The 27,471-nt window shown below is 39.1% G+C and overlaps 1 protein-coding gene across 1 annotated transcript in view; it reads right to left on the reverse strand.

Annotated features, from left to right (window-relative positions):
* The window catches only part of TOX (thymocyte selection associated high mobility group box), a 325,875-nt gene that overhangs the window by 137,907 nt on the left and 160,497 nt on the right, over nucleotides 1–27,471 (reverse strand). Inside the window, exon 3 of the mRNA XM_036264043.1 lies at nucleotides 21,017–21,259. Coding sequence (XP_036119936.1) covers nucleotides 21,017–21,259 — 243 coding nt within the window. The remainder of the gene's footprint in view (nucleotides 1–21,016; nucleotides 21,260–27,471) is intronic.

The following is a 27,471-nucleotide window of genomic DNA, read 5'->3' on the forward strand; positions in this document are numbered from 1 at the left end:
TCCTTACACTATCCTCATTTTTTTGTGTTCTTTTTTCTTTTTGCTGTTCTGATTGGGCATTTTTTGCTTCCTTATATTCCAAATCGATGGTTTGCTTCTTGGATTTACATACTCTATTATTGAAGCTGTGTAAATTGTTCTTTATTTCAGTTAATACCTCCTTCAATTCTAACTGTGTATCCATGATTTCTAACTGGTCCTTTTTAATGCTCTTGAGGCCCTCCCTAAGTTCACTGAGGTTCTCACTAAGTTCATTGAGCATCCTTATAAGCAGATTTTGAACTCAGTATCTGTCAGGTTGCTTATCTCCATTTCGCTTAGTTCTTTTAGTGGGGTTTTGTTCTGTTCTTTCATTTGGGACCTGTTTCTTTGTCTCCTCATTTTGGCTGCCTCCCTGTGTTTGTTTCAGTGTATTACTTAATGAGAGGTATGGGGCTCACTGAGACCAGATGCTGCTCGTTTGAAAGAATTTAGGAAAAACCTGAAGCAGGATCCAAGACAGGCCAATCCTATGGTTAAGCAAGTGGCAACAGCTTGGGTTGGCTTGAAAGTCGGGCGGGGTGGGGCTTCAGGGAGTCAGCAGGGGGCGGGGCTACCAGTGTTAGCCAGGTTGCTGGAGTCCCAGGTATGGAGACTGTCTGCCGCCCCAGGAAGGGTTCACCAAAGAAACAAAGGCCTCTTACAGCAAGTTTGTCCCCGAGAAAGCCCCCTCTCCAGCCCTCGCTCCAGTGCCAAACAGCTCAGTTCTTCCCTGTATGTCTCTGGTGCCCCTCGAGCTGCCTCCCCTCCAAGCTTAGAGGGAGAGAGTCTGATAAGTCCGTGCGCGGGCCCTTTAAGGAGCTGCCTGGGGCTCCAGCAGCTTCAGCTTCCCTGAGCCTCAGTTTCCGCTGGTTTTTCCAGCCAGAAGTCATGGGGATTCTCTTCCTGGCACTGGAACCCTGAGAGGGGCACCTGGTGTGGGACAGGGTCCCCTCAGTCCTCAGGAAGGACCTTCCCAGCCTCGGGAGCCTCCTGATTTTTATCCGCCACACTTGGGTGTGGGACCAGCCCGTCGCGCCGCCGCCCCTCCTGCCAGTCTGGATGTGGCTGCTGCTTTAATTCCGTAGTTGTAGGACTTCCATTCAGCTTGATTTCAGGCAGTTTTGAATGATGGTTGTTTTGTAGTTTAGTTGTAACTTTGATGTGGTTGTGGGAGGACGCAATACCATGTTTACCTACCCACCATCTTGACCGGAAGTCTTGAGTTTATTCTTGTAAATGGTGTAAGTTGAAGGTCTAGTTTCATTTTTTTGCGTGCAGTTGTTCAATTTTCCCAACACCATTTATTAAAGAGGCTGTTTTTACTCCATTGTATGCTCTTGCCACTTTTGTCAAATATTAATTGAGCATAATGTTTTGGGTCATTTTCTGGGTTCTCTGTTCTATTCCATTAATCGATATGTCTGTTCTTATGCCAGTACCAGTGCCATTTTTTGAGGAAAATAGAAATCATGTCCTAGTTATCAGAATGACAGGAGATGGAGAGAGAGAGCTGGAAGTGTGCTCAATGGAGTGGAGAGAATTTTATGTGACAGGCAGTCCACCTGGCCTCATTCTACAGTTGACTAAGTCATGGAAACTGGTCTAAGTGTTGTTTGTCAACATGGTAATCCAAGGAAAATGGTGAAGGTCATAGTTCCCAGCACCGTGCTGTCAATAGCAATGCCTCTTTTATCCAGAAGCAATGAAGTATGATGGGAAGAACCTGAAAACAGAGTCAGGAGGGGTGGTCTAGTCCTACTCTGGTAGCTGTATAAACTTAGCCAATCCTGAACACCTCTTACAATGGACTTGATTAAGTTGAAAATAAAGGATTTTGCCTAATGACTCATGTAATTTCCAGCTCAAGACTCCAATTCCTATAAGACTAACACTGCAAATAGGTAGAATCTCCATCTGCTCTTGCAGTGTCCTTTGAAGAGAAGGCCCACATTTACAAAAATTACTTAGTTAGTGCATGGTTCTCATTCAGAAGCATTTTTCCCCTCAGAAGACATTTGGCAATGTCTGGAGATTTTTTAGCTGTTACAACTAGAGGGCTTGGCATCTAGTGGGTAGAGGTCAGGGCTGCTGCTAACATTTTACAAGGCAAAGGAGAAGTAGCCCCTCCCCAACAAAGAATCATTCAGCCCAAAATGTCAATAGTGCAAAGGTTAAGAATCCCTAATCTAGATAGTAGGCTAGATAATAACTTCTTTGTGAGAAGTTATTTTCTTGGCATTTATAATACTCTGTGCACAGAGCAAGTGCTCAATATATGCATGTTAGAACTAAAAAAAAAAAGTTATATATTTTTAAAATATCCAACATTTTCAGTTCATTAATCATTCCTTTGAAATAAGATTGTGAAGAGTCCTCTAAAAATGCATCTATGACTCATGATGAGTGACACATAGACTGATTTATTATATTAAGTGTCCAGTCATTTATTAGGATGTATTGAGCCTCGTGTGCAGACAAGGAGTCGAGAAAGGAAATAAGAAGCATGAAGTGCCATTCTTTAGGGTTATACCTGCAGAATGTCAAAGGAAATTCAGCCTGGTAGCTGAAGATTTTTCACCATCTCTTAAGAATGCGCAAGCTATATTTAACTTCTTAAAAAATTATTAGTACATTAAGTGATGCAATTTTTGAAGGCTATTTTTGAAATTTAATTACTAATCTATTAATTTTAAGAATAAAATAAGAATGAAATCACCTAAAATTTCATAAATAACTTCAAACGATACCAAGTCATATTCAAATCTAGATAGAAATGGATAGGATCCAAATTTCGTAAACAATTCTTTAGGAAATATATATCTATATGACAATTTTCCAGCCCAAATCGTTACCTATAGTTAAAGAACATTCTCAAACAGAACACTTGAGTACATCCAGTATTCAGACCCAAACAAATGCACTCATCAGACTCTTTTGGTTACATTCCCTTTTAGTATGTCCAATTACTCCAAGATGAGTGCACATTTCACTATGCGACCGGCATTCTTTTCCCAGCTAGACTGGTGGGAGCAGATGTTGGAAGGAAAAATAATTTCCAAACTCTTTTCTGACTCTCTCTATACAGTTTGTAAATACTTATGCAAATTACTTGCCAATTTGCCAGATCTTATCAACACATTTTAACCTAAAATTTTTATAATTGTTTTTTTTCAAAATTAGGTCATTAAAGTGCTTCCTAAATATCTATTTAAATTTCTGCAAGAAGTTATGTTTTTAGATTTCAAAGCCATTTTACTAGACACATTTTTATCTTAATGTTTATATTTCAAAAGTATGTTGTAAGTCCAATCAACCACGTAGCTTTCATTATTATAGTGTTATTTCCTATTCCCTCCACCGATTTTATCATGTTGGGGGAGTATAATCGGATACCTTGGGGTGGGAATACCTGTGCACTCTCTGGTCCTTAATTCCCTCTCTGGGCTGCATTAGAGAAAGCTGTGGCCTGACACCACCTAAGGCATTTGAGCTGGGAACAGTAGCTGCCCCTGGTTTAGGATCTTCCTGAGTGAGGGTGCTATATAAATGCAATTACCAATGAGATCATTCATGTGGTTTATACATCAATCTTCCTGGTGTCCCAAGCCTTTCTGTATGCTCTCTTGGGATTGTCCTGACTCAGTGCTTTACTAAATTGAGGTCCTAGGATTAAAGTTTAGGACAAAGGGGCAAGAGATGAAGGCAAATACAAACTATATTTTCATCATAAATTAGCATACTTACACTGTTAGAGTGTGTGGTACGTGTGTGTGTGCACACAAACACACATGCCAAATTCTTCTCCGGGCTTCTATGGCATCCCTACTTTATGAAGATATGAAGTGTGAAAATTCCCAGAGTCTTCAATTTCTTAAGCATTTTAATCTATCAGACACAGTAGTGAATAGATACGCATTCATTGGACAATTACCAAGTGAGTGCCCACCATGACTTCTCTTTTGGATGCACAGGACAGAGCAGGGATTAGACGGCCAAGGTTTCTACCTCTCATGGAATGAGAGGCAGTGGGAGGTAAATAACCAACTGGTTAAATAACCACACAATTCAGAGAGTAGCAACTCTACTATTTACTCATTTCTTTCCATGCACTTTACAGTGTTAACTCATTTAATAAAACATGGCAATGTGATGGGTAGTGTGGGTAGTGCCAGTTCAGTCCAGTATTTCAGAGAAGTGACATTTGAGTCGAGAACTGACGGAAGGTCTGAGGCAAGGGCACGAACAGTGTGAAGGTCATCGGTGGGAGAAGCGTGACAAAACGAGTGTGACTGTGGCTCGGTTAGGGGCAGAATAGTATGACCAGTCTAGTCATTGACTCTGATGTGAATAATGCATTACGGAGGGACAAGAGCTGGGAGCGGTGGCCAGTTAGGATGCCATTACCATAATCCAAGAGAAGGTGCCACTTTGAACGATGGTGGGAGCAGTGAAGAAGAAAACTGTGTGGGTAGATACCAAATATATTTTGGAGGCAATTCAGTCAAGACTCGCTCACAAACTGGATGTTTGGAGTGAGGGGAGAAGATGAGCCAAGAACGAACCCCAGGTTTGGGCAGTGATTCAGTTCACATAAAACGTACACAGTGAAAACCTCACTACAAAAACATCTCCCCCACTTCTCCCTGTCAATAATCAATCAGTTCTTGAGGTCCCGTTCAAATGCTACCTCTGTGAAGTAGCTCGTCCTGATTCCTTATGCCATTTTATAACTCTGTTATAGCAAGTAGCACGCTTTGAAATGTTGCATGACTTTCTAAGTACATATCTCACTTGTTTTACTAGACACTTGAGGGAAAGAACTAGTCCCATAAAATGTTTGCATCTTCACCAGCAATGTGCACCTAAGTTCAAGTTTCTCTGCACAGTCCCAGTTTTAGGCCTAATCATTATCAGTTACCTGCTCCACTCCCAAAACTGTGTTGGTTTGAACGATAAATTATGTAGTAATCTTACATGTAGGAGATGCCTGGTACCGCCTAATTATTCTAAGACTCAAGGCCTGTGCAATACAAAATGGAAAAATTGGGGTTCCACTTGAAATCTACCAGATTCCATGAAGCTCTAAGATAAGAATCTTCTGATATAGAATCCAACCAAAAGGCGGAGGTGCTTGGTACTGCAGAAATCCGAGCTATATCTACAGATAGGACATAAAGTGCAGGACGGTGAGATGCAGGTATTTGAAGGCCTTTGTGCCTCACATCTTGTTTTATAGGCAAGTGTGCATTTTTGGTATTGTAATTCTGTGATTTCCCACTGACATATGAAGTTGCAAAAGATGTAAGAAGGAGGGATTTCCAAATTCTACAGTATGTGTTAGAGTTGTTCTCACCTCTGTATTTTTATACTAAGCAGAAGTAGGGAAGGTTTGAAATGAAACTCCCTGGTAACTGTCAACAGGATTACTGTCTTGAACACTCATTCAAACATTCTCAAGGCAAAGGACCCATGACCGGGTTTATTCCTTGTCAAAACATTTGTTTGCTCTCTCTTGGACATCACCCTAATCGCTTTCTCAGCTCATACATTTTATGCCTGAGTGGCATCTTCTTCACAAGTTGGCCCCACGGCCCTGTGGGCAAGATGCTGCCTTCCTGGGCAGAGCGCAGCTCTGTATTTATGCAGGTGCTTATCCAACAGACTATAATAAGGAGAACCCACGGTTTTATGCATCATACAGTTGTCATCGAGGTGCCTAAGGAAACCCTTTTGTGATACACGATTCAGAGTTATGTGCACTTGTCTCCCAATACATATTTGATATTTTGTTATTAGCAATATATTTTTCTCAACATTTTGATAGATTGCCCAAGGAGATTTAATTCCCAATTTCTTTTTTTCTGGCTTCGGCAGGAAGCTATGTATTGTAGTCATTTCTTTCCTGTTTACTTTGCTTGTGCTTTTTGGAATAACTTCACATTTTTAAATTTCATAACATATGATCGTAGTCAACGACGTGAGAACATGTGAGCTGCCCCCCTTCCTTCCTGCCAGCTCCGTACTGGCAAGAAGCCCGCACAGGCACGGCCTTGCCACCTGGCCCAGCTGGATCCCTCCGCCCCAACACCAGAGTTTTCCATGGCAAGTTTGACAAGAATTTAAGATTCACCCAAACTCTCCATTTAGTAATCATGCTTTTAAGCCTCAGAGAATAAGAATCTAGTACCTTTTTAATTATAAAAAAAATAAATAAATAAGGCCAAAGTTTTAAGTGAATGCAGATAAGAAATCGTTAGTTGTAAATTATTTTAGTAACAGACAGTATAAAAACTTGATTGTTTTTCATCAAACAACAAGTGTTGGCGAGGGTGTGGAGAAAAGGGGACTCTAGTGCACTGCTGGTGGGAATGCAGACTGGTGCAGCCACTATGGAAAACAATATGGAGTCACCTCAAAAATTAAAAATTGATCTTCCATTTGACCCAGTGATCCCACTTCTAGGAATATTCCCTAAGAAGCATAAAACACCAATCAGAAAGAATATATGTACCCCCATCTTTGTAGCAGCACTATTTACAATCGCTAAGATCTGGAAGCAGCCCAAGTGTCCATCAGTAGACAAATGGATCAAAAAGCAGTGGTACATATACACAATGGAGTACTACCCAGCAGTAAGAAAGAAAGATCTCTTATCCTTTGAGACTACATGGAGGGACCTTGAAAGTATCACCCTAAGTGAAACAAGCCAAACAGAGAAAGACAAATTTCATATGATCTCACTTATTTGTGGAATATAATGAACATAACAGTTTGAGGAATGGGGTAGTCCCAGAGACGCGGAAGCGGGGTACAGACTGACAATCCCCTAAAAAGTGGGGAGGTGGGGGAGGGATGAACCACAGAACTTATACGCATGTATGCATGAACAGTGGACATGGACAACAATCTGGGGAAGGGGCAGGGAAGGAGGGGGAGGGGGGAATCAGTGGGGGGAAAAAAGGAGAAACATCTGTAACAAAAATTAATCAATAAAAATATAAATAAATAAAAAAACTTGATTGTTTTTATAAAACCTCACATGAGAATCAGAACATTGCAATATTAGGGTACATGCAAGAGAAATTGGCATTTATTGCCTGTTTGTAATTTATTGTGTATGAGAACCTATGATGACCGGCTTTCTTGTACTATCTCATTTAATCTCCATCACATTGGAGGGGGTACAACGTATTAACCGGGGTCTCCATTTCACAACGGGGGAGTGGCTGGAGCGCCCTGTTCCGCTGCTAGGAAGGACCCACCTTGTTAACCCCTGGATGATATCTAATCACTATGATAATGGGACTTCGGACTCAGGGAGCTCATGTTTGGGATTCTCGGGCCTTAGAGAACCCCGATTTCAATACTCTTTCCACTGCATCAATAAAATACGCCAGCACTGTCACGATATTGTTTAAATTACCTCATGCTCTGGGAAGCAGCTCTTTGCTGTACCACGTTGAAGGGACTGTTTTTCCATAGCTTGTGCCACCTAACACTGAGATGCCATGTCACTGTGCGTGGACCCTTCCAGACAGGCAGAGATGAGGTGTCCCCTCCCCACAGTCATGGAGACTACGCATAAAAGCACCCTGGTTCACATAACTACCCTGGTAGATCCATCCTAGATCAGACCCTGTTTGGGAGACCCTATGCAGGCTGTTGAAGGCCTGGGGTAACTCAGACTGTGAACCACTGAAAAATCTAATGGAGAGCTGACAGGTTCAAACCTTGTATCTCCTCCACGGAGATAAATAAGCACGGCCTTTGCACATAGGGTAACTTCCCTGCCGGCTCTGCCCGCACGAGGGATCTCCGTGGTACTGCTCCCAGGCATGGGACAGTCCGTAGCCTGGGTGAGAGGAACAAGGCCATCCACGTGGAGAGTTTCAGTCACACTCTGCCCACCATCCTTCACGCACCAGCCCCCTTAGTCATGCTCTGGTGCATATCGGGGAGGGCCCTGAGCTCTTGGAGGGGGGTGGGGGTTAGCACATTGGTACTTGGGACTGGGCCTGCCAAGATGCTTTTGTGAGCCTGATCACATTAATTTAGCATTATTGGACAGGAAGGAAGAAAACCTGAAGATTGTTCACAATTTACTGTCTAATTTCTTTGGCTTTTATCAATTCCCTGTCATAAAGAATATTCTAATTTTTATGAAGAGACAAATTAATAAGAACACATCAGAAAAGTAACAGGAATTTAATAAAGACAAGGAAACATTGCTAGCTAATTTCCAATCTGCTATGCTTGGCAAGCTGCCCAGAATTTTTACTCCTTTTATTCATAAAATAATTTAAATACTTTTGGACTTTTTAAGGTAAATTTTGTATACTTATGATGGAGGGGAAACTACTGTGAGGTTGGCCGATTCTTGGCAAATGGCAGCTAACCCAGCCCAGTCACATGGCAAAGCGCACAGTCCTGGTCTGGTAGTCCAGCCTGTTGCTACCTGAGGACGTAACACTGTCTTCCTTGCAGAGAGTTAATAATTTAAATTATTGTATTTTGGGCAAATAGCAAACATTTTTCATCAGCTGGAACAGTAATTTATTCAGCACAATGACAGAGAGGTACTTAACCTGTTACACACTAGAAATCTTAACCTGGTATCTCACTTAAATCCCCACAACCACATGGTGATATAAATATTATTGTTGCCATATTATTATTATTATTATTTTTATTTTACAGTGAAGGGAACTGAGAGTCAGAGACAAAGTGATTTGCCAAAAATTCCCCAGCCAGAATTTCAAGTGCATCATCCCTTTTTCACTTTTTCTTCTACTCACTCTCTCTGATGGTTATTATTTCAACAATGTGAAAATAAGGTGAGCTTCTTTTGTTTAAAAAAAAAGGGCAGAACTGCAAATGTTGTCTGGCCGGCTTGGCCAGCATGAACAGTGATGCCGCCGACCCCATCAGCACTCACTCCACAGGAAAGAGCGAGAGGACAAAAGGCTCAGTTAAGGCTCCAATGCAAAGACACAGTCTCCCCCCCAACCCCGACTCACCAGAAATGCAGAGGAAACACATACCTCAGTCTGCCTGTTTCACCACCTAGCGCTGTCACCTGTGTGACCTGTCTCTGAGTCCTCCTGGTAAGGTAAGGATAATACCACCCTCTCCTAATGTTACTGTGGGAGTTAAGGAGGGACAGTGCCTGGGAGTAGGTGTTTAATAAATGCCAACATAGTTGCTCTCAGAACGTCCCATGGAACATGGACACCAGTAACTAGATGAGGAATGACAGGTAATGTAAGGAAAACCCAGACAAGTATCTGTGGGGCTTCACAGGATAATAAAACAGGTGACATGAAGCACACTGTCTGCTTTTGCTTGAGACCTTCAGGTGTATGGACTCATTCAATCCTTATCACTGAAGAGATAGGTAAGAGATGAGAGGTGAGGGAGTGAGGCACAGAAGTGAAGTCACTTGCCCACAGTGACATGAAGCCAGTAAGGAGCTAGGCAGGGTCCAAGTCCAGGCTGCCTTACCCAGAACCAGCTGGGAACCCATCACTCACACTGCTTCTCAAGACCCTGCTGCCATTGGTCGGTTTCTGCAGGTGACTACCACACTCCCTGGTCAACTGAAGGAGGTACCCAATTTGAGAACTTGATTTTACATGGTGTCACATTTTCCACATTTCATATATGTCATCCTCATCTTCCCAAGTGAACTGTCAGCTCCTGGGTGCTACCATATGGTACATGTAACACTCAGCAGATCTGAGGCACCATGGAGACCGTCCATTGATGAATGGGGTGAAACGCACAGCAAAGTGTAGCCTCAGAGAACAGAGTGTCTGCCATGTGCAGGGAAGCAAGGCCTAGCCCCACATGCTGCTCTAATTAGAAATGAAGCTAATTTGGTGAAAGCAAGAACCACAGAAACAACAAGTACTCCAGGTAACACAGAAGCTATCCACCAAAGGTCCCAGTGTGCTTCTGCTGGCCACTGATACGCTCAGGCACATCAACACAATCAACACGTGAATGTGGAATGACAAATGTTTATATAGAAAAAAAGACAGAGGGATACCTAAATACTGATGAGAATAGCATACTTTTACTCAATGTGAATAGGAGTTACATGGTCAAGCCTGACTATGCTCCTCTTCCTGTTAATTCTTCAAGAATTATAAAATATGTATACTGCACAGCAGAAAAAAATACTCTAATGCTAATAATTTTGTTTGTATTTTGATAGCCGTAATAATATATTCTTTATAAATGTACTGTCCTAAAAATTGAAGAGGAATTTATTTTTCATTCAGTTCATTTTTAAATTTCACAAAGTGTGGAATATGGAATTGTCACAATTTGGTAAACCATTGTTTACGTCTGCTGGTTAGCATAGAATGTGGTTAAATATGCAACACACATAAAAATATAAAAACTTTAATTGTGCAAAATGTTTTGGGGGTTGACTAATTTTTATTAAACAACATTTAAAAAAATACTCCTTAAATGTTAAAGAATATAATACTTTTAACAGTGCTTTACAAATGTAGCAAACATTAAGACAGTTTCTTCCTTTCAAAAATGGAATTGCTATCCTGAATTACAAAAGGAAGTTAAATCCTCCTGTAAATAGTACTTACATTTCCCTGGGGAATGTATACATTCCACTAAATTCCAAGTTCAACTATCAAGTTTGTTATTATATATTTATCAAAATTCTAAGTATATTCAATAGGTGAAGAAAAAAAAAAAAAGACCCACCCTCTGGATTATTATGGCAATTGTGATGTGTTAAAAGATCTAGAAAGGGAAAGGTGAATCTACTGTTTTAACGACTGTACCACATGGTCCAAGACCCTCAGCACCTCATGCCTTTTCTCAAATGAACTGGGTGTTGCTTTTGGCAGAGAAAAGTATATAAATGACTAATGTAAAAAGACAAACATGTTCTTGTAGGTAATGCTTGTCCACATAAGAAAACTCAGAACTTTCAAACTGGAAAAAACTGAAATGGAAAAAACCCCAGACCTGATCTTAAACTGTTCTCATAGGCACTAGATAAGAATAGTTAATGAATAATGAAGGAAGTGGTGTCTTGAAATGAGACTGGTTCATTGTTCTGAAAATCATTTTAGACTAATTCTCTATGACTCCATGACTAAATGGGTTTATAATGCAACATTTTAATGTTAATAATCTATTTGCACAAACCAAACAAACAGCAAGTCAAAGACAGAATTATTTTGTAATAAAACAAAAAATAAACACTGGTCATATGTGGCAGTGTTTAATAGACATTAATTACCCACATTGCTCCTCCTGCCCCCAAGATGTTTCTTTAGAAGTCTTGTAATTTTACTGATAATTTTTCTCCATAAAAACCAGCTCTATCCAGAAAATAAAAGTATTCATCTCAAAAAGATCAACTATGCATTATAATTAATTGTCATATACATCATCTTAATAGTGGTATGGTTTAGGAAATAATTAGTAGTAAGTTGATTAAGTATTAAGGCAACAAGCTTAGATGTAAGTTTAGGGCTCAAAATCATTTAGCTATATTAGAAGTATTATAGCACGCTAAATGCATTCAGCGCCCATGACACATGACATTATACATAGTTTTTAAAACTGGAATATTTGTATCAATTTAGAAGAGTATACAACTGTTTAGAACTGTCAGCATAAATAGCAATAGTGATCCTGTACTGACTGGGGAAGATATAAGGGTTTCAGGGGAGACAAATGAGCTCATCCATTCAATCAGAAATAGTTACTGAGCTCCTACTCTGTGCCATGCATATATAACATTATTGTTAATAATATCCACAAGCCTCAACAATGAAACCAAGTAAGCTCTCAGGGTGTCGAGGCCCACTTTTCTGTAAAGAGCTTCCGAGGCAAGGTGAGAAGGAATGAGGAACTTGCCTTCCCATAGGGATGGGTGTTGTGATGTTAAGGCTAAAGGCAGGGAAGGAGAGAAAGAGCAAGAACACACGGGAAGTGCTCAGCTCAGGGCCTGACGCAGAGTAAGGACTTGCTATGTGAAGTGTTCTCACTATCACTTAGGGTAGAAAGGTGAGGATGGCACGTGAGTTGGACCCAAAATGAGGAGAAGAAATAGCAACAAGCATCCAGTTGGAGAAGGGGGTGGGGAGGCCCAGGGGCAGGAAACACACAGCAGATGGAGCCCTCAGGAGCCCTCAGGAGCCCTCAGGTACATGGTTTTCCTACTGAACAAGCTTCTGTTTTTACTTGCTGTTTATTCTTCCCACTCCCAACCCTTTTTCATCCAGGTTCTGTGCTGTTCCTCCCCCTCCCCCTGCCCCCACCTCAACACTTCAGGAAAGATTTTATGAACATTTGGAGGTTACAGCGAGTGACTGAAACCTCCTTGCCAGGGTCTGGGAGTCTGACTTATGGGCCCACTTAGATCTGTTTGTCCAAGGACAATTAGGAGTACATAACTATATTTTTCTTCCCTCTCTTTATTTGCTAAGGACTATTTAAATAATGGATACCCAAGCAGAAAAAAGGAAGACTTGAAGAAAAACACCGTGATGGACTTTCCAGATGTGTGCCTTTAGGATGTGAAGTGGAAGCAAGTCGGGGAATTACTAGCTCGACACCAACACAGCGAGCAGCTCACGGTGGGCATGACTGATGGGGCAAGAACGAAATGTCAGCAGTCCACGGTGCTATCAAAGACCCCCTCGTAAAACGTCCGTGTGAGGGGTGGAGAAGTATTTGAAAAATTTATAAATTAATCTGAAATCTTAAGCTCTGTCTGGGGCTCTACTTCTCATTGTGGGCGGCACTCCTTACCATCACAAATTTTTTAAAAAGTTAATTTGATTGGAAAGTTGAAAATTATGACCTTTGAGGAAAGGATAAAAGAATTGGGGTTGTTTGGGCCAGGTAAAACACAAACATAGGATTGACTTAATAAATGTCAAATACTTGAAGGAACTGTTCCCAAGCATGCAGACGTCTGAAGCAGACAAAGTAGACTGAAATTGCAGTAAGAGATTTTAGTTTAACTTTAATAAGGAACTTCCTGGAAGAAATCTAAATCTCTTACTGCAATTTAACTTAATGTTACAAGGTTAATTAAACATAAACAGGCTACCAAGGAAAGCTGTGGAATCTTGGCTCTGAGAGAGAAAACCACATATCTTAAATGGTTTAAGTTTGCTCCTGCCTGGAATTAAGAGACTGGATTGAATAACTCCCACAGTTTGCTTACAGTATATTATATAACTAGTTTTATAGCTTTTTAACTTCTTTCGTGCATGGGCGAGGCACACATCCATGAACTCCAGGGTTGAAGAAAAAGTACAACAAGCCCTATATACAAAGTGAATCTTGAGTTTTCTTACTTGGCATAAGAAAGGAAAAGTGTTATTTTTAAATTGGCTTCTTTCCTGAACACTATTAAGGAGAGCTGTGGTTTGGAAAAAATATTTTATTACAGTACTAAAAGATAGTCCCAAATCATTAACATACTGAGTCCATTGAACTACTTATCAATACCACATTCAAAGTAGTCTGTTTTGAGCAAAAAAAGGGCTTAAATAGAGCTTAACAACTAACCACAAACAACACTTATTTTTGGCCTTATTAGGAATCTGACATTAAAAAAGCCAAACCCAAACCACACACTTTTATTATATATGGTCAAAAATAAGAACAAAAACCAGCCCATTGACTCACAGAACTAAAGTGGTTTAATGCATTGCTCTCACGTGCTGCATGTTCAAAAAAGGATAATTTGTATAAAAAATGAGCTGTAATTGCTAAATATTTGATGAATCATGGCATAAAGCTAAATAATTATTCTTCATTTTTTTTTCTGTCAAAGTGGGCAAAATCATTTCTTTTTATTGCTTTCCCCCTATTTTTTAAAGAAAGAAACACACCACAGTGACATCCGTTCCATTTTAAACTAATGCCTCTATTATTTCATATCTAAATGGGTCTGACATCATCAGCTCTTTCGTGTCCTGAAAGATATTTAGGTCTAGTCCACTGTTACATACTTTATGCATTACATGAAATAAAGTGTCTCAAGATTTTGAAAATATTTATTTTAAAAATAGCAATCAAATTGTCTGTAATCACATTTTCTGCTTGGCTTTGAAAGCTACATTATTCAATATGCCAGTGGTATTTTCCATAATGGCAACAGATTAGAAATTCATGCTGCTCTAATACATCTGACTTCCTTGATGTGAGAGCACTCCCTATGGACCAGAGAAACACTCCTGCTTCAGTTTGTCTGTCCTGCACTGTACCTTCTGAAGTGATGGTTGTCAAAACAGTTGTACAGTGGCCTTTAAATGCAAAGTGTGCCGTGACTGAATGCTAAAAATGACAATAAATCTGAGTACATATATTATGCTTGCTTTTGTTGCCTGGAAAAATAAGGCATTTGGGAAATAAAACCCCCAATTTTATTGCTCTTAACATCTTTTTTCCATTTTAAACTCCAGAACTGGAAATTTGAAGCATTCAAAGAAATTGAAATCTCCTTTGTTGCTTTTTTCATTGTAAATTTTCTATAATGTGTCATTAGGAACCACACTCCACAAAAAGCCCAGGTTCTAAATGAATCCTTTCTGTGAGGCCATTCTAAAACTTTGCACGGTTTTTCTTTGTATGAAAGAGCTTCTGTTGACTGCACAAAGAACAAGCAACCGCCACATATACGCCAGGCAGCGAGGCTTGGATGACTTTATACAAGGTTGTATTTTGCCTTCCACCAATCCATGATTAACCCAGCAGTGAATGTACCAGAGTGGAGAGCAAAAGGAGAGGCTCTCGATTTCGGTTTGCAGGAATCAAAGGATTTTCTGAACCCATGAATACTTAATATGGACATTTTCTTATTCTACCTCTCTCTCGAAATAGTTCCGTAGTTTCTTTCTAACAATGTGAAAACACTGTGCCTTCTCACAAAGAATGTCACTTTCTTCTTAATGGCAGAATAACATTTTCCACCCAAAAGAAATGTTCTGTTCAATAGATTCAAATATCGAAATCGCTGATTAGGCTTTGGGGGGCAGGTAAAAACACTGAGAAGCTGAAGTGGTGGTAGGAAAAACACTAAGCAACTAAAGTGACAAGTTGAGTGAGTCTCAACCCTGGTTCACAGTTGTGTGGTCCATAGAGAATGAATCACAGGAAAATGCTAGCCCTGGGAAGGAGCTCAGCGATTAACTGCTCCTCTGATTTTCCATCTTCTTGGGGAGCAAGATCCTTTGTTCACGGGAACTTTTACAAGGAATGTGAACAAGTGAGACGAATAACAGCAACACCCGTCTGGCTGACTCCTGGCTTCCTCTGGCTCCAAAGAGCTCAATATGGAGACTCTCATCTGGCCCGACCCTGCTGCTTGTAGACAAGGTGCAACGAATAGCCCACGGCTAACACGCTTATCCAAGGCAGGGCCTGGCTTTCTAGACTCTCGTTCCAGTGCTCTAACCATACTCCACACCCTGACCTTACCCACTATCAAAATAACTCAAGGGAGTTTTGAGAAAATGGAACTTTTACATATTGGATCATGAATGGCTGTTTAACTTGGACCTAGAAAATCAGAACTAATTGGCACTTATCCGACAGTATATACTAATAGAAATTCTACCCTGTTTTAGAGCCTGGTCTTGGAAAATAGGGGCTTTAAGAAAATGGAATCTTTTTAACGTGCCAGAAATCTAACTTCTTGCAGAGTCCTGACTGACTATGAACACATAAAGGGGCACAGACAAGAGTCTACAAAAAGAAAAGGGGGGAAGTTTGGGAAGGAAGAGATTTCACTCTACACGTGCTTCACCCCTATATATGTTTATGGTAAATTTTAGAAGGCAATCAAAATGTTCTACCCTGGTGACCTTTTTATCAGAAAGAAACTCTCACTGACTAGATCCAGCACCAGCTGTAAGACAGGCACCACAGATATTAACTAATTTAATGCTCACAACAGTATGGGATTAAATATCTTATTATATTAATTTTTACAGATAAGAAAACTGAGGCACGGGAAGGTTGTAGACATTGTCAAATGTCACAGAGCTGACACGTGGCAATGCCAGGATTTGAACTGAGGCTGTCTGGTCCATAGATGTTGGTTTTAACTGCAATGATATGTAAGTACACCCAGTGAAAGGTGGAGACTTCTTTGGTTAATAGCAGGCTCATTGCCATCTTTTCTTTTTTGGACAAGATTGAGGATTAAAGTATAAATAACGCTTTTGGAAAATCTCTCTCATGCATTTTAACTTCTCCGAAAGAATTATACAAGCTTGCTTTTCATATTTTACTTAACAAACTTATATAAAATTTCCTATGTGTCAACCACTAGTCTAAGCAATTCTTACTCACTTATCCCCATGGGATAAGGACTATTATTATCCTTGTTTTTCAGACAAGGAACCTGGGGTATTTACTGGCTGAGCCACTGAGCAAGTCACTTAACAACTGTGATTCTCCTGTTTTCATTTTTGAAGCTGGGGTAATAATACTCATTCAGATATTGATTTCTCATATGGAATAAATTTTTATGTCTAATATATTAAACATTTGTAGAAAATTCTTAAAATAAGTGAAATTGTATCACTTATATCACCACTGGAAACAGGGACAAGAAAAATTATCTTTAAAATAAAATCTCAGAAAAAATTATATATAATAATTTATCTTGATCTTTAAAATAAAATCACAGAAAAATTATATTATATATAATTCAAATTATAAAAATAATTAACATTACATATGATGATGCCTATATACTAAACATTACAATAATCTCTGCAATATATAGAATATCTAAATGAGAACTAAAATATTTTCACATCTTTGATCTATTTTTGTGAAAATACTAATACAAAGATGCAAGCACCATACTAATAGCAGATAGCTCAGCTTTAATAACACTGAGGAACTTTGGGAAAATAACATTGGAAAGAATTGATTCTCTCTATGTATCTGCCTAGGGTGGCTTATACTCACAGGATCATCTTAAAACACAGCAGGTTTATTACATAGAATCTACAAGTGTTAGCTTTTCTTGGTTGTTCCCATATTGTAGGCAACCTTGAAAGAACCCACAAAGGGCTCTGTAATTTCTAGGAGGGCAGCATTTACATCCTGATCGCTGTAGCCATTACTTCCTGGCCAGTATGAGCACTGATGACCGAAATTGTGCACTATTCATGTATTTCAACAATTGTCAAACCGATCAATAGTTGGTGGTTAAATTGTGTGATCACATTAGCAATGAACAAGTTGCTCAGGAAAGAATTTTGGCCAGTTTTTACAAAGAAGTGTGAAGAAAACATTTTGTAGTCCTGAACTTCTTTTCAAAGAAAATAATCCCTTAGTGCTTTCTAAATGTAAAATATGACGATATGAAGGGTTGCTCCTCTTTAGATCCATATATAGTTGGGAACGATGTGAAAACAGCTTAGCAGCCCATCTTTCTTTTCACACCGTCACCACTCCGTGTACCTCCTCAACACCCCTTGCCTGGTTATGACAACAGGTCCTCAGACTTTCCACACCTGTAATGTTTTTACCACCGCGATCACCCAGGGAAGTGCCAAAAATATTTCCCTACAGCACTGCTCCCCTAATGCTTTTGCCTTGAATGAAAACAGCTGATGATTTTTTTTTTTTAGAATCTATCATATCAAGCCCACAGACCTTTGACTGGTTTTTGAAGTCTTTGGTCAAATCTCTCAACTAAAAATATCTAACCTGTTTTTCAAATGCTCTCCAATATGCCTTTTCCTTTCTCTTTAGTTGTCCAAATCAAAACCATCTTTCAAACCCTGACTACAGTCCTACCATTTCCACTAAATTTTGTAAACTTTTGTAAAATTTTGTAAATTTTGAAAGAGATTACTGTAATCTCTTTCAACTAGAAATTCCTATGGGGTTCATGGCCAGTAAATCTGAATTGAGTGCTTTGCTTTGTCTCTTTCTAATTGCTTCATGGCTCACTCTATTGTTTCCTATCTATTCATTTATTTTTTGTCTGTAGTTTATAAATTCCTAAGGACAGTAACCACATCTTATCAATCATTGGAGCCCTTTCAAACATTTAGACCATGGTAAGATTTAAAATGTTTGCACTGATGAATGGCATTCTGGATACATGACAGCTCAAAGTAAGTGAAGAGGCTCCTTGTTTCTCAAAGAAATGAGTAGACTGCAATAAAGTTGACCCTTCCAACTTTATTAGATTTCCATTACAACTTTACAGTGTATCAAACTCTGGCTCCTGGAATCCAGCCAGAGATCAAAGCCTTGAAACAGGATTTTTACAAAACATTTAATCTCTAAATCTTTCTCTAAGACCACTCTGGCTTTAAACATGGGTTTAATGAACATTTAATGTTGGAATCAACATTATTAACTAGACCTATGCTGTTCAATATACTAGCTACTGGGTACATGTAGCTACTCTAAAAATAACTAAAATGTAGTAAAATAAAAACTAGCCTTTCATTCACACTAGCCACATTTAAAACACTCAGTAGCCAATGATGACTGTTATTGGACATATGGATACTAGAAAAGCCATTGCAGAAAGTTCTATTGGACAGACCTGAAGCCTTCCAAAGTCTCACCAAGACTTGTATTATTTGTTAGAGTAGCTTTATACTTAGAGTAGAAAGTGCTAGGATCAATACTGTGAGTAGGCAAAGTAGGTGCCCACCTCAACATGTGGCGTTAGAGGTACTGGGAAGGCTCACCATTCTATGAAAAGCACTGCTAGAGTCTCCACACCAAGAACTAGAATGGCAGGTTAGAGCTTCATTCCCTTAGTGTAGGCCAATCAGGGCCCCTCTGCCATGCAGTGTTAAAACTTCCAAGGGAAATGCCATGCCTAAGGAAAAATACCTAAGTTTGGTTTTGGAGATGCAGTTGTGTGGGGATAACAAGAAATTTTGGATGAGCTGAAGCTCTTGCGAAGTTAAGAGGAAAGCACAATGGAGAAAGGGTATGGTATATAGTGTGTTTCACAGGTACAACCAGGTCCAGTCCTGAGTGTCACTTGAGAATGAAGTGATTGCCATGGATAGTAAATCTGGGATAATCTTAGACCCATACTTATTAAAGTTGTGCAAGCATCTCTTAAAGAGTAACTGGTACATTGAGAGGATCCTAAGAATGCTAAGAAGGCAAATTGTATAAAGGAAAAAGTTGAGGCACTTAAACTATATACTTGAATATCTTGTTATCCCTCCTGTGGCCAACTTCATTTGCACTATGAGGAAGGAGCATAGTGGACAAACTGGTATTTTATTTTATCATTATTTTTTAAAATATGTTTTATTGATTTTTTAGAGAGCGGGAAGAGAGAGAGAGAGAAACATTGACGTGTGAGAGAAACATTGATCAGCTGCCTCCTGCACGCCCCCTACTGGAAATCGAGCCTGAAATGCAGGCATGTGCCCTGAGGGAGAATCAACCCGGACCTCTCAGTCCACGGGACAATGCTCAATCCACTGAGCCACACAGGCCAGTCCCAAACTGGTATTTTATACACTGTGTGCTCCCTTCCTCTCTTTAGTGCATGTGGGATCCCAAAGGCGTGACCTGGGTGCCTAGTGACTCATGAACTGGTTTAGAAGACTTAGCCCCAAAGAATAGCCTATGATTTTTCAAGGTGACTACTTTGAAGTACGTCATTCAGATTTGCACATTTAGTATGCTTGTTAAAAATCTACTTTCTATTTTATGAAGTCATAGTTAATAGTTTTAAGAGAAATCTAGACAGGTGAATAGAATATAAAATACTGGGGCAATAGTGATGCTTTCCACCATTGCTAATGCTGTGAATGACTTTCCCCTCTTAGCCAACCAGCTACCTGCCAGTCCTTAGAAATCTTACACTAGTAAGGCATTAGGTTCTGGCTTCATTCCCTGAAAACACTACTGTGGGGTTTCTTTCAACTATCCTTCACACACAGAAAAGCCTTCCTGTGAAGTCATTCAAGTTGACATATCCCCAAATGACTGAGATAAGTGATAATATGAAATACTTTTTTTTATCAGACACAACATAATATGAACCAGTTAATCATTTTGTTCATTGTGAATATGACGGCATTGTTCAGTGATTTACGAAAATACAATAGAGTTAGTTAGACTGTTAAGAGGTTGAAGAACTGGATCCAAAGAGTGCTAATTTGAAGTCACTGTTAATACCGGAGAGAGTCAGAAGCTCAGCTCTTAGCCATATCCTACTGAAAATATTTTTCATTATTTGTGAAGTAGACAAAGAAATTTAGTTTTTAGATGACATAAAAATCAGAAGAACCGATTATATGATAAGTCAGGGATGCTCTTTAAAAATGCAGACACTTGGACTCTGGGTAGGGGCTGGGAATTTAATTTGTGTGAGTTTTCTTGACAATATCCATTTCCACTAAATTTGACAAGTGCAGAACATTAGAAGATTCTGTCTCTAAAAGGTCCAATACTCTGAAACACATTAACAGGGATCAGTTTTGATTATAAGAATTATACCTCTAAAATAAAAATAAAACTTGTTTTGTTGCTTTCCTAGTATATAAATTTCTGAAATTTAAGAGTGGAAAGTCGGGTAGAAACCACATTTAACAGCGGTCTCTGTTCAGAGGTGGAAGTCTTGTTCATGCTGAGGACTCCTGCAGGAGATGAGAGATAGTGCCTTTCAAGATGACTTTTCATCTGAATGCTAGTAAGACAGTTACCCTTCAGAAGAGAACAATCAGACTCAAACAGTATTTAGTACTTCGGATTATAAATATGTGTAATCAAACATGTCATTAATGGATTTTGCCTAGACTTAAATATAAAATGGAAAAGTGCTTCAGGATTTTATAGGACTTATGGAGAACATTTTCCATAGCTTTAAACTTATTTTTAGTTTCAGAATGCCGCGTTATTACAATTGAGGGCTCTTGCCTTAAATTTGATCTTGCCCCTGCTATGTTCCAGGCTCCCCAGCACAAATTGGTAAACAGACTCTTACCACGGAAATGGAGTTGGTGAGCAGTGCTCCATCCTGCCCCAGCATGTTGGACACGGTGATTTCAGGTAGGTCCATGTTTTGAGGATGAAATGGTAGCAGGCCATTATGGTTCATTGGGTGACACAGAGAGTGGTAACCAGTCTCAACTTCATTCAGGTGTACCAGCGAGTGGTCGGGCAGGGAAGGAGGAGTGATTGGTGGGATGTTAAAGTCTTCACTTTCCAGGCTTGGACCAGGGTAGGACTGCAAAGACACAAAGTGATATCACTGCAAATGATCACCCCTTCTTCTTCCTCATCATGAGCAAACACACATGCTCCCTTCAGACATTATTACAAGTAGCGTTACGAGTTTGGCAAAGGCATTTCAAACATTCAGATTATCCTGCTGCAATTTTTCTATTATGCACAGAAGAAAATGGCCTCAAAGGCATATCCACTTCTCATACAAACAGCGCTTCCATTAGGGAGTTTGATTTTTCAAGAAACTGAGCTCAAACAGATTTCAAAAGTCCCATTAAAATTTTCCAGAGTTTTAATCAAGCTGAATACCTTTTTCATAAGAATTGTGGGGGAAGGAAGGCAATTTATAAAGTTAATGTTTGATCAACATGTTTCATAGGACTCCCCACTGCTCAGATCATGAGATGTAATAAAATGAATTCCAGGAGTTCTGGGGCAATTTGTTTTTGGGTTTTGAAAGGCTACATGCTCACAACTGACAAAAGGAAAGTAATTAGTAAAGAAATAACTTAAGCATGTTGCGTAAGTGTGGATGCATAGAAAGTCTGACATATGAAAAAATGCCACTAAAAGCTATTTGTATCATACGAATTATATCATCAAAATAAAAATGAAGATTTTTTTATTTCTAACTATTCACATTTAGTTAATTTATAAAAATTAATGTTTAGGTTTAATAAATAATACTGTAGTCATTTAAATTCGGTTCAGCCGATTTTGAAAGGCTAAATTAACACTAATTATTATAATACGAATTTAGAAATAAAAGTCAATCAGTGGAATAAATAACAACATCTGTGGGACTTTTTCTCATAGAAAGTCGCTGTAGATAAAGAGGGTGGGAGGGAGCCAAGGGGAAAGGAAAGATCATATGAAGAAACTCCTGTTTAAAAACAGAACATGGCAAGTACTGAAAAATGTAAGAACTGAGTAATAAAATGCTGCTATCAATTAATGTCAAGACAGCAATATTGAGCAGTCCTTTACAGAGCAGGTATCCTGGCATGAAAGGAAACAATTTTGGTCCAGATAATTTTTGCAAAGGCTGTCTTTCAAATTAAGCGAGTCCTCACAGTGTTTGAGTGCGTGGGGAACAAGGACTCGTTTGTCTCACAGCACAGTGCCCGCTGAAGTGTGCAAGATTGGAAATGAGCAGGCAGAGGGTAGGAGCCAAAGAAAGTAGTGTAAGGTATTCATTGGGTGTTCAGCCAATAAGCTTCATGCTCCTGTGTCCAAGAGCCTGGGGTTATTTTTTCCAGATGGCGTCTATTTGTCTAACAGAAAGAAAATCTTCACGTTGCACTTGCTAAATGTTGTACAACTTTTGATATATTTGTTTAGGTGCTGTCAGAAGTCATGATGAAATGAAGAGCTACTTGGAACACCTGGAACTGAGACCTGGTCGCATAGAGGCATGTGCAGGTTAGAGCCCGGAGTTACAAAGGATATAAACCGTCAGTTCTGGGACAAGTATTCATATAGGAAGAAGCATAAAAGATGTGAAATGGGGAGAAGGAAGAGAGAGGAAACATATTCATGAATGTTGATTTCATATAAAGCACTGTATTGAGTCCCTGACGATGTTTTCATTTAATCCTTACAATAATCCTTTGTGTAGCTATTATTACCCTGATTCCTGAAGAGAAAATCATGACTCAGAAGTTAAAGAACTTGCTTTCAGCTGGTAAATAATCAGCTCGGTACATATGAGAGATGAATTTATGAAAGAGAAAGACATTTTCATTGCTGTGATACTTACATACGTATTTTAATCACTACTATTTTATTAGATAGAATGAAACAAAGTTGCCAATTCTCAATGGTTTCTGATGAACAAAATTTCATAATTTAAGAATTAGTGCTAACATTAATATCAGGTCTTTTCTTGTCCCAAATTCAATCCCAATGCCCACCCCACTAAAAAAATACTTACTCTATATGAGCATAAGAAATGATAATTTGTCTTTTTGTCAACATTTCAAAGGTTGAACTCTTTAATACATATATTTTAAGAAGTTAATTGGTGTCCATTTGAAACTTTCCTGGACAAGGCACAATTAGTGCTAGCAACAAAGGAGAAAGATGTTTTTAATATTATAAATGTCATTAAACCGCTGATATTCTACCTGCACTATACCATAATTTTGCATTCTAGAATTTCTCCAGTAGTTAAATTTTAATTTGTGTTGTTCTAAAGGAAGGTTTGATTGGTATCATTTTGCATTCAGTGATAACAATTGTACTTTTATTTAACTAAACTATATGGTTTATTTTCATGTAATTATACATTAATGTTATTGAATCCATACCCTTATACACCAAAACCACAGATTCCACAACTTAATCGGTAATGGGTAATTATGTGGATCAAAAATTTTAACAACATAAGGCTACTTAATAGTTTCTGTTCTTTACATTAGAAGTCATGACATGTTATTTGCCACGAGCCTATTACAGGGTAGCGGATGCCGTATAAAAGTATCATGGCAATTGCATAAATGTTAAAAAGTCACAGAATTTACAAAAACTTCAGTGCAAGACTAATTCCTAATTCCTCAACTTTGCTTTCTATGACATGGCATCTTTCTTTTGATTTTAAAAAGTTAATAGAAATAAGTCTGACTTAACAATAAGTTATATATTAGAGACAATTTGCAGTTTGGGGAGGTGTATTAAATAGAATATGATTCAATATCTTGCCTTATTTTTTTATGAAGCTGCCTGGTTAGAATCAGTGTTCAATGTTTGTTGAATGAATTAACAAATGAATCACTGAATGAATGGATACATGGATGAATTAATGCTAAAATGACTCTTTAAAGGCATAAAGTTTGTGAATATACCAGTGTTCTTCCATAGACTTGAATAAATATCTCATATTCCTGAGACTGCACCGGTCAGTTGACAACAGGGTATGTAATACTAATCTATCAGCATGTCAGGAAGCAAAAAATATCCTGTGAGAGATGTAAAGGTTTAAGCAGCCTGAGGATGGCTGGGGCAGGCAAGTCTGGTGTCCCTCTCTGGCTACTGAGTCCCCAAATGGCTTATACCTACCATTCTGTAGTGACATGGTGATCCCAAAGGATTTGTAAGGGTGGGTTTGGGTCCTCTTAACTCTAAGTTGTTGTTAGAACCTATAACCCACTGCAGGGAGAATAAGGACTTGGTGGGAACCTTGGTTCCACATCAGGATGTCTTGGGGACTGATGGCCCATGGCTAGCCATTAGCAAGGGTCTAATTAGACAAGTGGGCTTGCAGGACATGGGCAGGTACTCTGATCATAGAAACAGGAACACTGGTGATTAGACATGAGGCTGAGTAGTCGGAGAAGGTGACACAGTGGGCCTTCTGCATTTGACTACTGACTCAGGATTCTTCTCTGACTCGGGCTTATTTTTCTCCTTCAAGTCTCAGTGAGGCCAGGAGTTTAAAGGTTCTTTAATTTCCCAACTCTCTTGGGACCAAAGATCAATTATTCTATCTGATACTCTTGCATACTCCATGAGATGCAGAACTATGTTTTATTTTTTAAGCTAAAAAGTGACCACCAAAGAGTCAATCCATGCTTTCTGAAGACCTACGGGGTCCCAGTGCTGAATGCTGGAGAACAGGTGTGGACCTTCAACATGGTATCATCTTCCTTATCCCCCTTTATAGTGCCTTTTACCCCCTCCCAGTCTAGAGACCAGACTTTTCTCAGCAGTCTGAGCCATTCAGTGTCCCTTCTCCCCAGGAATGCTAAAAGCCAGTGGTGACAATCTACACAAATGGAAAGCAGATAGTTAGGAATAGTGGTATAAAATCTCAAGCTAATTCTTTTAATATTATCTTGGATCGTGATCATATTTAAAAAAAGGTAAATCGCAAATAAACATGCAAAATGATTCGCTCTAAAACATAGCCAGTATTCAGGATCCAAAGGATTTTAAAAAACTTAAAATCATATTATTGTTACATAATCAGACTCTCCCTAATCTTAAGCTACTCACTGGTCCTAGACACAGGACAGTCTCATCACATTGCTGGTGCTGAGATATACCCTACACAGTGCACCCTTGAGGGTCCAGGGGGCAGGAGCAAAAGGTCATGAAACGTGGGTTGGAGTGGGCTGTGCTATCACAATATTTAGCTAATTCTGGAATATATATAAACTTTTCAAGGCCACAAGGGGACTGTTGGAAGCATTAAAGTAGTAACTTCAAATTATAGTATCATCTTCCTAAAGAGAATATTTTTATAGTTCGAAATAATAGATTCAATGACTATTCCAAGTAATTTCCTTAAATGCTTACTATTGGAATTTACATATTTAGCTTATAAAGTGCTACATATTTCTTGATGAGAAGGAGACAGATTCCGGTCTGGTTGAGAGACCTCGGAATGACTCCCTCAGTGGCCGACAAGAATGGCCACAGAGCGTATGGGAAAGAATCGAGGCTCTGGAGCCCAGTAGAAAGGGCCTGCATCCAGGTTCTTTGAAGCATGTATTTGTGTGAGTTCTTGGGCAAATTTCTCACTCAGTGTGAGCTTAAGAATCAAAATCTGCTTTATGGAGTTCTTCGGAACATTGAAAACAAGAACATAAGATAGGTAAAGAGCCCAGTGATACACGTCTGTGACAAAGAAAGTTCCCCAAAAGGGCAGCTCTAGCACAGCTACAGTTATTTTCAGTGGGTTTATATGTGTCATAGATGGGTCATATCTCAGAGAAACAACTATGAACAGTACTAAAGAGAATTTAGACATCATTATAAAGGAATTTCAGTGTATTTGCCATTGATCAGGTCTCTCATATTGAAGCAAAGTGTACATCATATATTCACTTAATTACTCCCCATAAATAGCTAAGATAAAAATTTATCCTTCATTTAAAAAAATTTAAATATGATTTTATTAATTTTTTAGAGAGAGGAAAGGAGAGGGAAACACCGATGCGAGAGAGAAATATGGATCGGCTGCCTCCTGCACACGCCCTGCTGGGGATGGAGCCCACAACCCGGGCATGTGCCCTGACCGGGAATTGAACGGGGACCTCTCAGTCCATGGGATGATGCTCAGCCCACTGAGCCACACTGGTCAGGCCATCCTTTATTTTTTAAATATTAAATTATATTTTTTAAATCAAAGGATAAAAAGATAGTAAAAATAGTGAGCAGGCGAAGGATTACAATGACCTCATATCCAAAGGGCCACCACTCTGCTTTTTCAGAGAATTCTGCTGGCAGACCTGCAACCCAGGCGAATCAGTCCCTGACAGTTCCTCTCCTACAGGCCCAGGCAAAAGGCGAACCAATTCGTGAACCAGAATCTCAGAGTCTAAGTTTGCAACAGAAGCTCTGCTTTCTAACACACTGTCTGTGTCTGGAGAAAGGCTAACTTCCTCGCGAGATTCTTGGCAGGGAGGTCAAATTGCTAATCAGATGGACCATTTATCAGACTAGAAGCAAGAGACAGGGTTAGGAAAGTAACAGAGGATCCTTCTGATGTGTTTTGACTTGATCTGTTTGGAAGCTTTTCCAGCCATTAGACTGAAGTCATTGTCCTTCCTTATGTCCAGCCTTTCTCAGACTCCCCCTCAGTGAAAAAGGAAAGCACATTTCTCACCTGATTTCTCGAAGACTCGCCCTCCCTATCTGTTTAATTACACACTCACATTCCCTTTTAATCATATTGCTTCACACATTCCATGACCTGAGTAACAGGTTTACATTATTTTCTCCTTCTGCAATCCACATTTCCTTTGGCTACAGCCTGGTCTTATTTTTTATTCTTTTCCTACATTATTACATCTGGAAGTGGGATGTTAATTAGGCTGATTTTTCTTTCGACTATAGAAAATTCTTGTTTTCATACTGTCTAAAGAGAGTGTTAATATATGTTGACCAGGAACAAATAGTAGGTAATCTCTTCAGGCCTTTGCATTTTCTTCTCTTTTAAAAATTTAGTTTCTCCAGCAGAGGAACCTTGCATTTGTGGGTCACTGTCCACATATTGCAATCATTATATAGAGCACTCAATCTTTGGTGACAAGAAGTCTCACAATTCAGAAGAAGTTTTAAAATATCATCCTGTATATATCTTTAAATTATGTGATGGCCTCATGCAATCATGCATACACTAAAAATATGGCTATGGTTATAACATTGTAAAATATGTTTCTCATATAATTCTTTATTTGAAAGATAAATAGCACTGCCAATATACGAATA

This window comes from Molossus molossus, unplaced genomic scaffold (genome assembly GCF_014108415.1).
Source record: "Molossus molossus isolate mMolMol1 unplaced genomic scaffold, mMolMol1.p scaffold_m16_p_16, whole genome shotgun sequence".
Taxonomy (NCBI): Eukaryota; Metazoa; Chordata; class Mammalia; order Chiroptera; family Molossidae; genus Molossus; species Molossus molossus.